The sequence below is a fragment of the Prionailurus bengalensis genome, chromosome B3 (genome assembly GCF_016509475.1).
Source record: "Prionailurus bengalensis isolate Pbe53 chromosome B3, Fcat_Pben_1.1_paternal_pri, whole genome shotgun sequence".
In the NCBI taxonomy this organism is placed as follows: Eukaryota; Metazoa; Chordata; class Mammalia; order Carnivora; family Felidae; genus Prionailurus; species Prionailurus bengalensis.
The window spans coordinates 95,810,588-95,827,466 of record NC_057355.1 but is presented as its reverse complement, the minus strand read 5'-3'; the positions used below and the strand labels follow the sequence as shown (position 1 = coordinate 95,827,466).

General features: G+C 35.2%; 1 protein-coding gene across 1 annotated transcript in view; it reads left to right on the top strand.

Annotated features, from left to right (window-relative positions):
* Positions 1-16,879, top strand: part of MDGA2 (MAM domain containing glycosylphosphatidylinositol anchor 2) — an 858,520-nt gene that overhangs the window by 561,814 nt on the left and 279,827 nt on the right. The window contains exon 5 of the mRNA XM_043556078.1: positions 8,787-8,919. Within this exon, the coding sequence (XP_043412013.1) occupies positions 8,787-8,919 (133 nt within the window). The remainder of the gene's footprint in view (positions 1-8,786; positions 8,920-16,879) is intronic.

Below are 16,879 nucleotides of genomic sequence, written 5' to 3'. Positions count from 1 at the left end.
CACATTGGGCATTCAGCTTATTTAAAAAACAAACAGACAAATAATTCCTGGTTATAGATAATTATGCTTGCTTGTGTTCTTAAACTATACTAAGCATAATCAGGAATTTCTTAGCAGAATGTAGGGTTTATAACATTACATTTAAAAATAAATAAGAAGAATGGCCAAGATTGAACATGTTTCAAAGTCAATAAAAGGATCTGAGAAGGGGATACTGAATATATGATTAATAAGTAACTGAAAGTCTATGATTCTTGTTTTTAAAGAAGGAAGAGTAAATTTAGAGGAATAGAGCTGAAGTTCAGTTTAGGATATGTTAAATTTTAGGTGTCTATGAGACATCAAAATGGACATATTAAAGTAAAATATTGGTCTCTGTGTATGAAACTTAAGGGAGAATTCTGGAATAGAGATATAGAATTGAGGAGAGGAGCAGGAAGATAGGGCTTGTAGTGGCAAGGAGTAGTAGGTCACCAGGGGAATTTTGTAACTCAAAATCAACTGTGAAACAGAGTTCCAGGGAATCTAAATAGTTAAGTGTTGAGAGGAGAAAGAAAAGTAAAAAGCTAAGGAATAGCAGTCACAGAAGTAAAAGGAGTAAAATACGTAATGTTATTCAAAAATTATCTGAGGAGGGGCCACGTTGACAGAGCAGCATGGAAGTTCTCTGCTTCTGTCATTCCTGAAATGCAGCCAGATCAGCACAAAATCTTTTTGCACACATAGAAAATTGATCCAAGGACAAACACAACAATTTGCATAACATGAGCCACAGAACTCGGCAGGTATGTGGTGTGAAGAAGTGAACTGGGGGAGAGAGAAGCCGCAGAGGGTAGGAAGCTGTATTTGCAGAGAGAGGAGAGAGATTGTGGGAGGGAGGAGTACAGGAAAAGCCCTCCCCCTGAAAGTAGCTAGAGAGAAAGACAAAGAATGGAAATGCCTATAAGTGACTGAATAAAAGGGAGAAAGGAGAAATGAGAGGATTTCAATGCCATTAAGACTCTATTAGGAGGGGAGCCCAACATCAGAAATTCTGCAGCTCAATACCTGGTAGTGCTCTAGTGGGAAGGGAGAATCCCCAGGAGCAGGCAGCAGGGTCTGCAGGGTCTGTGGACCACATGGGGAGAAGCAGTTCCCATGCTAGGATGGCATTGGGTAGAGGCCATATGGCCTCCCCACAGGCAAAGATCCTAGTGGACCCCAGAGAAAATGATTGCTGGCACTGGAACAAAGAGGCCAGTGTGCAGTGCAACCTCACACCAGTTGTATGTTGTAATTTACCGTAATCTCTGAATCTCTGTCACTATGTGATCACACAAACTTATTCTGGGCCAAGTTGGTACCCAACACAGTCTCTGAGCCTCTGCAGCAGCACAATTGCAAGAACATTACTGGGGACAAGACAGTGCCCAGCCATTGCTCAGCAAGACTCTCCCGAGAGAGTCTGAGCAGATACAAGCCACAGGGCCCTCAGAAGTGAGGGGTTTGGAAACACAGCCCCATCTGAGATAAAATTTGGGAGAGAGGTGCTGCCTGGCAGGCTGACAGGTTGGATGTGAACACTGTAGAGGAGAGGATTGGACAGAAGCTATAGACAAAGGAGGGGTGCTCAATTGCCAGTTGGTGAGAGCACAGAGTTCTGGTGGGAGAGACTGAAAAGTTGGGTGGTGCCATTGTTACCTTTCCTGTGCATCCGCATACACACTCACAGGTGCCACACCAATCCACCCCAGTAAGATAAGCAGCGCCACCTGGTGGACAACAGAGCCATTACACCAGCCCTGTCCAACTGTGCAAACCAAGCTCTAGAGGACCACCACAAGTCTCTCTGTGTGCTTAATTTACTGACTATAAAGTGCTTCATAGTTTACTTCTAGGAGAAACTGGATGTAATTTCATTTGGATTTCATTCTGTTCACTGCTCCATATATTCGTGTTTTTTTTCTTTTCTTATTCTTGGATACAGAAAGATTTTTTTTTCCATTTTCATAAAAAAATATCATTTAATTTTTATGTTATATTTTTAATTACTTTTTTGTAAATTTTCTTAGTCTATTTTACTTTCATTTTATATTATTGTATGCTTTTTAAATTTTTCAAACGTTTTCTTACATTGTTTTCCTTTTTAAAAATTTTTCTTTTCTTTCCCTTTTTCTTTATTCTGTCAAGTTTATTTCATTTATTTGATTTTTGTGTCGTTTTGATTTTTTTAATTTTTAATTTTTATTTTATGAATTCTTATTTTTCATCCAAAATGATGACATGAAGGAATTCACCCCAAATGAACAGGAAGAAATGACAGCCAAGGACTTAATCACCACATATGTGTAGGCAGATGTCTGAACAAGAATTTAGAATCACGATAATTAGAACTAGCTGATGTTGAAAAAAGGATAGAATCCCTTCTGCAGAAATAAAAGAAGTAAAATCTAGTCAGGATGAAATTAAAAATGCTATAACTGAGATTCAGCCTTGAATGGATGCCATGGTGTCAAGGATGGATAAAGCAGAGCAATGAATCAGTGATATGGAAGACAAACTTATGGAGAATAATGAAGCAGAAAAAAAGAGGGAAATTAAGGCAAAAGAACACAATATAAGAGTTAGAGAACTCAGTGACTCATTAAAAAGGAATAACATCCAAATTATAGGAGTCTCAGAAGATCAAGAGAGAAAAAGGGGTAGAAGGATTGTGTGGAAAATCATAGTGGAAAACTTTCCTAACCTAGGGAAAGACACAGACATCAAAATCCAGGAAGCACAGAGAACATCCATTAGATTCAACAAAAAAGCGACCATCAACAATGGTAGACAAATTCACAAAATACACAGACAAGGAGAGAATTATGAAAGCAGCAAGGGAAAAAAAAAAAGTCCTTAACCTATAAGGGAGGATGGGTTCACACAAACCTATCCACAGAAATTTGGCAGGCAAGAAAGGAGTGGCAGGATATATTCAATGTGCTGAATCAGAAAAACATGCAGCCAAGAATTCTTTATCCAGCAAGGCTGTCATTCAAAATAGAAGGAGAGGTGAAGAGTTTCCCAGACAAAAACTAACGGAGTTTGTGACCATTAAGTCATCCCTGCAAGAAATTTTAAGGAAGACTCTCTGAGGGCAGAAAAGACAAAACAAAACAAAACAGATCAAAAGCAACAAAGACTAGAAAGGACCAGTGAACACCACCAGACACTACAACTCTGCAGGCAACACAATGGCAATAAGTTTATATCTTTCAGTACTTTAAACGTCAATGGATTAAATGCTCCAATCAAGAGACATAGGGTACCAGAATGGATAAGAAAACAAGATCCATCTATCTGCCGTTTACAAGAGACCCACTTTAGACCTAAAGACACCTTCAAATTGAAGGTAAGGGGATGGAGAACCATCTATCATGCTAATGGTCAACAAAAGAAAGACGGAGTGGCCATCCTTATATCAGACAATCTAGACTTTAAAATAAAGACTGCATCAAGAGATGAAGAAGAGCATTATATCATAATTAAGGGGTCCGTCCACCAAGATCTAACTATTGTAAAAATTTATGCTCCCAACACAGAGAACCCAAATGTATAAATCAATTAGTCACAAAAATAAGGAAACTCGTTGACAATAATACCATAATAGCAGGGGAATTCAACACCCCACTTACAGCAATGGACAGAAAATAGAAAATCAACAGGTAAACAACGGCTTTGAATGACACACTGGACCAGATGGACATAACAGATATATTCAGAATATTTCATCCTAAAACATCAGAATACATATTCTTCTCGAGTGCACGTGGAACATTCTCCAGAATAGATCACATACTGGGATGCAAATCAGCCCTCAACTAGTACAAAAAGATCAAGATCATACTGTTCATATATCCACACCACAATGCTATGAAACTTGAAATCAACCACAATAAAAAATTTGGAAAAACAACAGATACTTGGAGACTAAAGAACATCCTATTAAAAGGGGAATGTGTTCACCAAGGAATTAAAGAGGAAATTAAAAAGTACATGGAAGCCAATGGAAATGATAGCACCACAGACTAAAACCTCTGGGATGCAACAAAGGTTGTCATAAGAGAGAAGTATATAATATGCAGGCCTTCCTAAAGAAGGAAGAAATGTCTCAGCTATACAACCTAACCTTACACCTTAAAGAAATGGGAAAAGAGCAGCAAATAAAATCCAAAATAAGCAGAAGATGGCAAATGATAAATATGAGAGCAGAAATCAATACTATCAAATTCAACAAAACAGCACAGATCATTGAAACCAGGAGCTGGTTCTTTGACAGAATTAACAAAATTGATAATCCCCTAGCTAGTTTGATCAAAAAGAAAAAGGAAAGGACCCAAATAAATGAAATCAAGAAGAGAAGAGGAGAGATCACAACCAACACTGCAGAAATACAAACAATAATAAGGGAATATTATTAGCAATTATATGCCAATAAATTGGGAAATCTGGAAGAAATGGACAAATTCCTAGAAACATGTACACTACCAAAACTGGAAGAGGAAGAAATAGAAAATTTGAACAAGACCTATAACCGGGAAAGAAATGGAATTAGTAATCAAAAATCTCCCAAAAGACAAGAGTCCGGGGCCAGATGGCTTTCCAGGAGAATTCTACAAAACATTTAAAGAAGAGTTAGCACCTATTCTCTTGAAGCTGTTCAAAAAAAATAGAAATGGAAGGAAAACTTCCAATCTCATTCTATGAGGCCAGCATTACCTTGATTCCAAAACCAGACAAAGACCCTACTAAAAAGGAGATTTCCCTGATGAACATGGACACAAAAATTCTTAACAAGATCCTAGCCAACTGGATCCAACAATACGTTACAAGAATTATTCACCATGATCAAGTGGGATTTATACCTGGGATGCAGGGCTGGTTCAATATCCACAAGTCAGTCACTGTGATACATCACATTCATAAATGAAAGAACAAGACTCACATGGTCCTCTCAATAGGTGTAGAGAAAGCATTTGACAAAATACAGCATCCTTTCTTGATAAACACCCTCAAAATTGGGATAGAAGGATCATACCTCAAGATCATAAAAACCATATATTAAAGACCCACTGCTAATATTGTCCTGAATGGGGAAAAACTGAAAGCTTTCCCCCTAAGGTCAGGAACATGACAGGGATGTCCACTCTTGTCACTGTTATTCAACATAATATTGGAAGTGCTAGCCTCAGCAATCAGACAACACAAAAGAATAAAAGGGATCCACATCAGCAAGAAGGAAGTCAAACTTTCACTCTTCACAAACAACATGATACTCTATATGGAAAACCCAGAAGATTCCACCAAAAAACTGCTAGAACTGATCCGTGAATTCAGCAGAGTCACAGGATATAAAATCAACGCACAGAAATCGGTTGCATTTCTATGCACCAATAATGAGGCAACAGAAAGAGAAATCAAGGAATCAGCCCCATTTACAATTGCACCAAAACCATAAAATACCTAGGAGGTATAACCAAAGAGGTGAAAAATCTATATGCTGAAAAGTGTAGAAAGCTTATGAAAAAACTGAAGAGGACACAAAAAAATTGGCAAAATTTTCCATGCTCATGGATTGGAAGAACAAATATTATTAAAATGTTGATATTATCCAAAGCAATCTACATATTTAATACAATACCTATCAAAATAACACCAGCATTCTTTACAGAGCTAGGACAAACAACCCTAAAATTTGTATGGAACCAGAAAAGACCCTGAATAGCCAAGGCAATCCAGAAAAAGAAAACCAATGCTGGAGGCATCATAATCCTGGACAGTATGGTACTGGCACAAAAACTGACACTTAGATCAATGGAACAGAATAGAGAACCCAGAAAGGGACCCAGAAACATATGGTTAACTAATCTTTGACAAAGCACGAAAGAATATCCAATGGAATAAAGACAGTGTCTTCAGCAAATGGTGTTTGGAAACCTGGACAACGATATGCAGTAGAATGAACCTGGTCCACTTCCTTACATAATATGCAAAAATAAATTCAAAATGGATGAAGGACCTAAATGTAAGATAGGAAGCCATCAAAATCCTAGAGAAGAAAGTAGACAAAAAACCTGTTTGATCATGGCTGCAGCTACATCTTACTCAACATGTCTCCAGAGGCAAAGGAAACAAAAGCAAAAATGAACTATTGGGACCTCATCAAGATAAAAAGCTACTGCTCAGCACAGGAAATAATCAGCAAAACTAAAAGACAACCAATGGAATGGGAGAAGATATTTGCAAATGACATATCAGATAAAGGGTTAGTATCCAAAATCTATAAAGAACTTAATCAAACTCAACACCCCAAAAAACAAATAATCCAGTGAAGAAATGGGCAGATGACATGAATAGACAGTTTTCCAAAAAAGACACCTAGATTGCCAACAGACACATGAAAACATGCTCAACATCATTCATCTTCAAGTAAATACAAATCAAAACCACAATGAGATACCATCTCACACCAGTCAGAATGGCTAAAATTAATAATTCTGGCAATGACACATATTGGTTAGGATATGGAGAAAGAGAAACACTTTGCACTCCTGGTGGAAATGCAAACTTATGCAACCACTCTGGAAAACAGTATGAAGGGTCCTCAAATAATAAAAAATAGAACTACCCTACAATTCAGCAATTGCACTACTAGGTATTTATCCAAATACACAGGTGTGCTGTTTCAAAGGGGCATATGCGCCCCAGTGTTTACAGCAGCACTATTGACAATAGCTGAAGTATGGAAAGAGCCCAAATGTTCAACAACAGATGAATGGATAAAAAAGATGTGACATATGTGTATATATACACAGACACACACACACACACACACACACACATGCGTGCGCGCGTGCACATACATACACACACAATGGTGTATTACTTGGGAATCAAAAAGAATGAAATCTTGCCATTTCCAACAACAAGGATGTAATTAGAGTGTATTATGGTAAGCACAATTAGAGAAAGGCAAATATCATGACTTTACTCATATGTAGAATTTAAGATACAAAACAGATGAACATAAGGGAAGGAAAACAAATAATATGAAAACAAGAAGGGGGACAAACCATAACAGATCCTTAGATATGGGAACAAACTGAGGGTTGCTGAGGGTTTTGGGTGGGGGGATGTGCTAAATGGGCAAGGGACATTAAGGAAGACACTTGTTGGGAGGAGCACTGGGTATTATATGTCAGGGATGAGTCACTGGATTCTACTCCTGAAATCATTATTGCACTATATGCTGACTCACTTGGATGTAAAGTAAAAAACTGAAAAAAAATATCTTAGTCAACTGGTTCTAGAGTAACATTTTCTTTCAACTATACTTTCTAGCTAAGCACACACTTTTCTAGGCATTGTGTTTAGTTAGTGTAAGTGAGAACTCTGTAATACACTGAGAATATATTTTAAATATGTTCTAGAAACACACGCACTATGTATATTCATGTGGGATGAATTTGCAATTGTTTGTATAGAAAAATTACAGTGTCTTTCCTAAAGAAAAATTAAAGATAGGAGATTGTTTCTAAGCCCCCTGAGGAAAGTGGACTGATTTAAGACTGAATTTTGACAGTGAATGAGTGGAATTATAGCCACAGTGCCCCTGCATACTGAAGGAGAGATTCATTTGACACATTTGCAAAACTAGGTGTGAATGTCTACGTGTGAGCAAGCTTTTTTTTGTTGCAAATGAGCAGGTAGTGCTTATATGTCTTCTCACTATGTATTCTGACCCTTTTGAAGAGTATATGAAAGTATTACAATTTTTAGGATTTGAGTGATGTTATACATTGTTACATGTAGATATTATCTGGAAAAAAATAACATTTTGAAAATTACTATACCAAATATGATTTCATTGGGATACTGTTTATCATTTCCATAATTCATTTACTTATGAGAAGAACTATTTGGAGACGATGCATTAATGACCTTAAAGTAACAAAATCTCAAGAGACCTATTTTAAATTGGGCAGTAGGGTTTTTTTTTCTTTAATTTTTTATTGTTGTTGCTTGTTTGCTCTTTTACCCTTTGAATAATTTCATTGTTTTACATGGTCTTTCCTGGATTATCAAGAGTTTGTCCAGCTTTCCTGATTTGAGTGTATGATTTTGCAGATTTACTTGGAAGATCTAGGTCTTGAACTCCTGAATATAAGATAGCAAGAGCAGTAATTATTCAGAAACATTCATGAATGCTTCTTTAAGACAGTTCTATATCTGTCATCTATCATTGATACATATACACAAAATATTTATATTTATAAATTTAATTGCCTGTTATTAGATTGATTTTAATAACTTTTCTACCAACAGCTTTTCGTTTATTAGCTCTTCTTCAGAATCCTTTTCTTTCAAAACATTTCATGTTGAAGTCTATATAGATTGCAGCATTTGTTGAATAAACTCCATTATTAAGTACACTGTTCTGATCTTTGCATAATAATTGGCATAACCACCACCAGAAATAGATTTCTCCCCTTATGAAGCTAATTTGCAAAGAAAATGTTGAGTTTTCATTGTAGTCTGTTAGTTTTTATCTCCAGGCACATTGCGGTATTATTTTTAAATGCATGTGGTGTTTTTGTTGTTTGTTTGTTTTTGTTTTTGTTTTATTTAAAGACATTTTCCTTCAAAATAAGACAATCTGCTAGATTTTTATAATAATATGATTTAATACACTATAATGCCATGATTCATCATTCATTCATTTTGGTTACTGTTGACTTTTTCTATGACCTTTTCTACGTTTTCAGGGTGAAACCAAGATCTTAAAACTAAAGAATCTTCGACCTCAGGACTATGCTAATTATAGCTGCATTGCTTCAGTGAGGAATGTATGTAATATTCCTGATAAGATGGTGTCATTTAGACTTTCCAACAAAACAGGTATGGAGCTATCTCTCAGCGTCTTATGTCTTTTATCCATTGTTAATGTTTAAAAAGGCTCTAACTTTCTTGTAGACCAAATTATTTCTTTAGTATAAGTAGGTACAAGGCATCTTTATTTTCCCCCCAGAAAAGTCTGTGATATCTGGAAAGCTTTTAGTAAATGCACACTTTACAATGCAATATGTTCCCATGTTAGGTTTGTTTATATTGCATACAAAATTGTGCTTCCTTAAGATATTGTATTCATAAATGTCACAAGCATGCCCATGTCCTGTTCAAAACATTCTGAGAAATATTAGATTCTTCATATAAAAATTTATGGTCTAAATTGCTAAAAGTGTTTTGTAATTCCAAAGCTAAGTAACAGAATCCCTCTCTTACTCTGTTTCAAGTCAAGATAGTTAATTGGTAATTTCAGGTAGGTGTTTTCTGGAAAGCATTTTTGTAGGAAATGTCAAAACATTAGCAAGATTGCAACTTAAGTCAGCCTGTGTTTAGTACTATAGACCTCAGAATAACTGCAAACATATTACAACGGAATTGCTAAATGAAAGAGCAAAGAGAGAGCATGGGAATGGACTGTCTTTTCTATGATTGTGTCCAGTCACCCCAATCAAATAGAATTTGAACTGGTGTTGAGAAACTTGCAGTGGCAATTAATATAAATTATTACTTTTAAATAATGCTATTAAAATATGGAGTTTTAAAAGGACTTTTCTCATTAACAGAAACCTGGAAAGGTGTGTGTTGGGTGTGCATGGGTATAGGTTTTGATTCTGCCACTTATTAGCACTTGGATTTTGCTGAGCAAATCACTTCACATTTCTTTGCCTCAGTTTCCTCATAAATTCTTAACGTTGTAGAGAAGAATTCATGAGTTAATATACATAAAGCACTTGGAACACTTTGTCAGTTTTTTTCAACAAAGAACTAGTCAGCATCCCCATCCAGCTCATTTGGTAAGAAGATTAAACCTGGGACTTTATTGGAAGGTGGAAACAACATGTGCTCAAACATTGACCCATCAACATATGTTCCATTGAGTTGTTAAAATTTTGAAAGGTCATTTTAAAAATGTATTCATGGGGCGCCTGGGTGGCGCAGTCGGTTAAGCGTCCGACCTCAGCCAGGTCACGATCTCGCGGTCCGGGAGTTCGAGCCCCGCGTCAGGCTCTGGGCTGATGGCTCAGAGCCTGGAGCCTGTTTCCGATTCTGTGTCTCCCTCTCTCTCTGCCCCTCCCCCGTTCATGCTCTGTCTCTCTCTGTCCCAAAAATAAATAAACGTTGAAAAAAAAAAGTAAAAAAAAAGTATTCATTCATTTATTTGTCAGAAGTGTATTGGGTTCCTATTATGGGTCAGCAATGATAGGCACAGGAATATTGGATAAGATGTAAATTGCCTTAAACTGGAGAAATGATTTCTTAAGCAGCAGGTAAAAGTCATTTGTGGAAGGTAGAAGAAGAAAGTGGGAGATGAAAATAAACTTTATCAAGAAGGATGAGAAAGACTTGAGGGAAACTACGTTGAATAAAAAAAATAGAAATATAAAATTTTAGGAGACCTAAGACTTATAGAAGTTAATCTCAGTTCACTTAAAAAAGAAGAAATATGATATTGAGAAATAATTATCAGAGATTAACATGTAAGAACTGGGTGTGATGATGCTATGGTTCTTATCATGAAATACTTTGTGAATTATTATAACTGATTTTGTTTTTCTTAGTTTCTTTAATTTATTTTTAAAATACACATGATCCAGAGAGAAAAATTAGAAATAAAATGTAAGTAGGTTCTATGGGATGAGGAAACATTGCAACATAATAAGGACAAAGTAGTAGATATTATTACATATGTCACAGCTTTGCCCTTGACAATGTTTTATTACTTTTAAAAGTATTTCTTGTTTATTGTCTCAGTTTATCTTTATAACTACTGGGATGTAAGCAGCTAGATGTTTTGTTTTCTTTTTATCACGTCTTTATCATTTGATACATAACATACTATCCCATAGTGATTAAAGTATCCTCATTGGGTTGTTTTGAGAATGAACTAAATCAACATAAACAAAAATTCTTTGAAGTCTAAGAGGTACAACAAAATTATAGTTAACATTTTTTTTTCTGCTTCAGGAATGTATACTTTATTATTTCTCAATGTTCTATGGCTACTAACAACAGGGGACAAAATCTATCCCAATGTTTGAGGAGTTGTTTTAAATAGGAGACTGACTAGCTATTCAAAATTTTTTGTAGAGCTAGAGAAAATGAACTTAAATTTCAACCGGAGTTTTATTAGGAAAAAAAAAAAAGCACGTATTATCCTAAAGCTGAATGGAGAAGATAGACTTTCCCTGCCTGAGGTCTTAGAAAGCAGTTGGGTGACTTTATTTCTGAGGTGATTTTTAACATTTGCAGCTGAGAAAACAAAGATTTGACTCCCTGTCTTACAGAGAGCACAGGAACTCTGTAATATAGATGTTTTGTTTAACTGTTCAGTTTTCTGTTCCATTGTTTATTTTTCAGACTGCAGTGTTGCATATGTAGACTGAGCTAACAAAATAACCTATTTTTCTCTTTTATAAATTATCTCACAAAAATCTTAAATTGATGTTCACTGAAAAATGAGCATCAGAGTTATGGTAAATAATTGGGTTTAAAAATACAAGTTAGTGCCTTGTTTGACACTTCACTAACTATAATTGGGCACATCCTGCAGCCTGGTGCTTTACATATTCAATCCAGGTTTCTTCTGCATTTTCACCATCTGGTTGTACTCTTAAGTTGAAAGAGTTGGTGCATTTCAAATAGGTGGAATCTTGAGGTGGCTCTCAAATTACACCAGGAATAAATTAAGCTTTCAGCATCTTCATGCAAACAGGTCAATAAACTGACAAGTGCATACAGGCTATTTCATTGCTAACACTGGAAGATCAGGAGTCACCATGGCCGTAATCGATGTGAGAGACAGGTGCTCTTTATCGTTTCACTCTTGTGAATCTTTAAATGACATAAAGTTCCCAAATTTTTAACTCTTGGTTTGCAAAATGTCAAGGAAAATATTTAAAGTATTGAGGGGGAGAATATTCTATTACAAATATTGTAATATCTGTGATTGCTCTTGTTTGTTAATTAATTTGTTGACGAAAGGATAACTTTGGAAATAATTTTTGTAATGGAGATCAAATAATTGACTATTAAATGTATTTTTGGTATAATTTTATTCTAACATCTCAGGGAAACTTTTTAATTGTAATCAGGGTATTGATATGCTTTGCACAATGCCCAAATGACATAGCCTATGAAGATGGAGACAGTCCTCTGTGAATAACGTTTTCAAAAAGTTTTTGCAGCAGAACAATTGCATCATGGAGTATAGTTCTCTGGGCCCTTCCTATACCTGCTGAATTACACTTCCTGCAATGTATACACTTTAACCAAGTATAAATGATTGCTTTGGAAAACAAAAACTGTCTGTATTATTAGAGTGTTTTCCATGAACCAGTCTATTTTGTGAATAGGAACTTTTGTTAATAAGAGTCTGTTTTTTTATAGAACTGCTTAGAAAAGCCATGTTTAGGTGTCATTTTAAAAGGCAGCATCATATGTAGATTTACCAACAACATATTTCCTTAAATTTTCTGCTATGAATTGGCATATAGTAGAGCTTATAATTGAATATCATTGGACCATGGAGGAGTGTCCAATCATTTGTTGGCCCCTGTTGGTTACTTGGCATGCTATGGAAAATCTCCTATCATAGAAATGTCATTATTTATCATACCTGATCTAGCTGTCTTAGGACTTATCATGACAGTTTGTAGAATTTTATAAAATATGAAGATTTTAGGTGTATTAATTTCTTGTCATAATGTTGTAGCAGAGACCAAAGTTGTTTCCTACTCCTGTTTGGAAGACAAAGATTAGCTCTTGATTGGTAAATTCCCAATGTAGCTGTATTTTTCTTAGTTCATTAAAACAAACCTGTTAAAATTTGTAAATTTAGAATATTAATAAATATAGGTATATATTTTAAATTATCATAATTATGTTAACTTTGAATATTAAATACTAAAATTTCTCAGATAATTTATACTTCTAACATGAGGGCACATAGGAATTATGATAAAGCAAATTTAATTTATTTTAATTTATTTCTAGCACTTATATATTGATGTGTCATGATTTGAAAGGCAAGTAAGAATTAAGTAGGTTACTTATATTAGGATGAAAAACATATTTTGTACCTGCTTGAGAGGTTATGATGTAGTCTGTAAAGAAATGGGACAGGTGGGGCTAATTTTACTTAATTATATAGTCTTTTGATTTAGTCTGCTCACATTTAGCATTTATAAAAATTATCTAATTAAGATGTCTTCCTGAAATGTGCATCACATTTAGGAACCAATTCATCATAAAAGTTATTGCTGGCTAAATAAATAGGGCAAACCTATACCCCTTTCTCCTCTTCCTCTCTCTCTCCCTTCTATCTCTTTTTCATCTTCTTTCTCTTCTTCCCCCCTCCCCCCCTTTAATCTGTGTTAATAAGAGAGGTTAGGAGAAATCTCTGTTTTTTATGCTAGGTAACTGTTGCCTATTCTGTTAGATAACCCACCTGGTAGCTATAATATAAATTCCCAGCAATTACAATAAACTTCAATGTAAGATTTTTTGGACATTGTGATTTATGGTAGTTTTATGTTTATGGGAATTTAATAGGTGTTATGAGAAATAAAATAATATTTTAGTTATAGGAGTAGTATAGGAATAGCTGTAGATATGAAATAAAAATACATAAACACTTCCTCTTGTAAAATGGTATGCCCTTTTTCATAGATAGCCCATTTAAATGCAAAGAAAGGGGCAGTAGACATTTTGCTGTACATGTGGGTGCTGACCTCAGGCATTTTTCTTAGCTATATGGATATTTGAGTGTCTTGCCTTTTGGTGGTCTCTCCTGCATCTATACAATCAGTAGTATCATTTATTAGGACTTAAATATGGTGTTTCAAGGGCACCTGGGTGGCTCAGTCAGTGAAGCGTCCATCTTCAGCTCAGGTCATGATCTCACAGTTGGTGGGTTTGAGCCCCACGTTGGGCTCTGTGCTGACAGCTCTGTGCCTGGAGCCTACTTCAGATTCTTTGTCTCCCTCTCTCTGCTCCTCCCCTGCGCACAATCTGATTTTCACTCAGAAATAAATAAACCTGAAAAAAATAAAAAAAAATATGGCATTTCACCAACAATAATAACTCTTTAAAAAAAAAACTACATTTGTGAGAAGTACATAGTGCAAATACAATGACTTCCTTGTACTAGTTTTCTTGGGCTGCCATAACAGAATGCCATAGATGGGTGGCCTAACAACAGAAACTTATGTTTTCACAGTCTAGAGGCTGGAAGGCTAAGATTAAGATGCTGTTCAAGTTGAGTTTTGGTGATGCCTCTCTTTCTTGGCTTGTAGATAGCTGCCTTCCCAGCTGTGGTCTTTCCTCTGTGGTTCACAGAGGGAGGGCATGAATGAGCTAGAGCTCTTGTGTCTCTTCCTCCTCTCATAAAGACACAGCAGATTACAGTCCCACCTTTGTGACCTCATTTAACCTTAATTATGTCCTAAAGGCCCTATCTCCAATACAGTCACACCAGGGGTTAGGGCTTGAACACATTGAATTTAGGGGCACACATTTCAGTCCATAACACTTTGAAATGACTGAAAGGTAGCTTTTGCATTTAGGATTCCTTTTCTTTTAAAATTTCAGATATAAGTTTATAATATATGTAAAATCCATGTAAGAAAATGAATCTAACATTTAAAGAAAAAAAAAACCTTTCTTCATTAGTATCACAAAGTATTTCAACTCTAGTGAGAGTGTTTGTGGCCCTGTAATTTTAGGTTTGGAGATTACAAGCAACTGTGAAAGGTGAATGAAAATCTAGTGAGGGCAGAAATCACTTTTGTAATAGTATTAGCATGAAATTTTAAGAGCATGATCAAAATATTGAAATAAGATCACAGATAACATACACAGAACCCATACATTATTTTTCTGATTTCCTTTTTGGTGAAGTTAGTATGTGCAACAGAAAATAAAACAGAAGGAAAAAAAAACACAGAAAAAAGCCGAAAATCACTATTTCACACACTGAAATATTGGGAACATGAGTGCCTTAATGGATATTTTTTATCATAGATAATTCACATTTTCTAAAACCGGTATTTACTACTAAATCCACCAACAGAACACACATAATGTTGATATGCTATCATTAGAGAATGAGATGTTTCCTATAACTCTTTTGCATGAATTTGGAAATTCAAAAATCTTAGATTCAAATTCTGGTTTTCTGAACTTGTAGATGTTACTTAGTTTCTTTAAACTTATTTTTCCCCCACATAAAATGGGGATAATACAAAGTTCCACGTTATTTAGTTTTGTAGGCTCTAAATGCTATTAAATGAAAAACTTAAAAAAATATCTGGCATATAACAAATATAATATATAATAGCTATAATTGGGTTGTGAACCTAGATAATAGAAAGAAGGAATAAAATGACACCATTAGTAATAATGATGAGATGGTGATAAGAATCTTAGGGTTTTTGCTAGGATATGGTTTACAGCTTCAACCACTGATGACTAATCTTGAAAAAAGTTCATAATCGTTTTGTGAATTACTTTTATCAGTGGGTGAATTAAATAATAATTTCTCAGAAAAATCTATAGAAATGAGTACATTTTCTGGCATACTATATAAAGTATTATTGACAAAAATGTTTAACAGAAATCAAAGTATTATTTTGCTCAATTAATAATGGTATGTAAGGTAAATTGAAAAAGCTTTCAATCGTGTTGATATGCAGCAGATTCTTAATATGAGTGCTTATCTTTTCCTAAGGTAATCAAACTTATATATGACCTATTCTCACTAATGTCTCTTCAGAAATGTGAAAATACAGGTGATGAGTAAGCAGTGAATCTGGAGATAGAAGCAGTGTCATTATGGGGTTTCAACTTTGGTCTTCCTGAGACTGTTTCCAGAGCAACAAGGTGACCCAGATTTCCCAAAATCCTATTACTATAGTAACAAGAAGTTTGCATGTTGCTGAGATCTCCCTACACCTGTGCATTTTGTTGTCCTAGCAGTGCATTTTTCAAGTTTGTTATATCCAAAGTTATTCTTGGATTATGAATTCTTATATAAAATATTCCTCAGAAGCCATCAGCTCTCCCAGAAGGTATCAGAATCCAGACACAGCAGATATCTAAACATGGAACAAGATTTAAAAACACTGTTAGTGAGGGGTGCCTGCATGGCTCAGTTGGTTAAGCATCCAACTCTTCATTTCAGTTCAGGTCATGATCTTGCAGTTCGTGGGTTCGAACCCTGCTGTCAGCATAGAGCCTGCTTGGGATTCTCTCTCTCCCTCTCTCCCTGCCTCTACCCCACTCATGCTCGCTTGCTCTCTCTCTCTCTCTCTCTCTCTCTCTCTCTCTCTCAAAAATAAATAAACATTAAAAAAACACTATTAGTCAAATGAAACACTTATCATTCATTGACAAGGCTGTAAACTATTGCCATTCTGTCTCACAAATCACCACAAATAGTTTGGAGCATATCAAATAGTTTGTGATTTAGCAAACATCTAGAATAATTCATTGGTAAGATTTTTCTAATTTTAAGTAGTTACTATTCTTCATATGCTGTTAGACTATAATTAAATTGAATAATTTAAAAATTACTCATGAGAATAGAAAGTTCAAACCATGTATTTTATAATATTTCTTTCAAAAAGTTGAGTGAAGATAAGCCAAAATAAAATAAGGATTTTTATATCCCTGAGAATAATTCATTTTTTAAATTTTAAATTGCTTCTAGATTATGGATTTATAGGCTACAGCTTAGTACTTTTCAAGATTCTATTGTTCTAGTGAAACTGCTCGAAATTATGCTATTATAGAT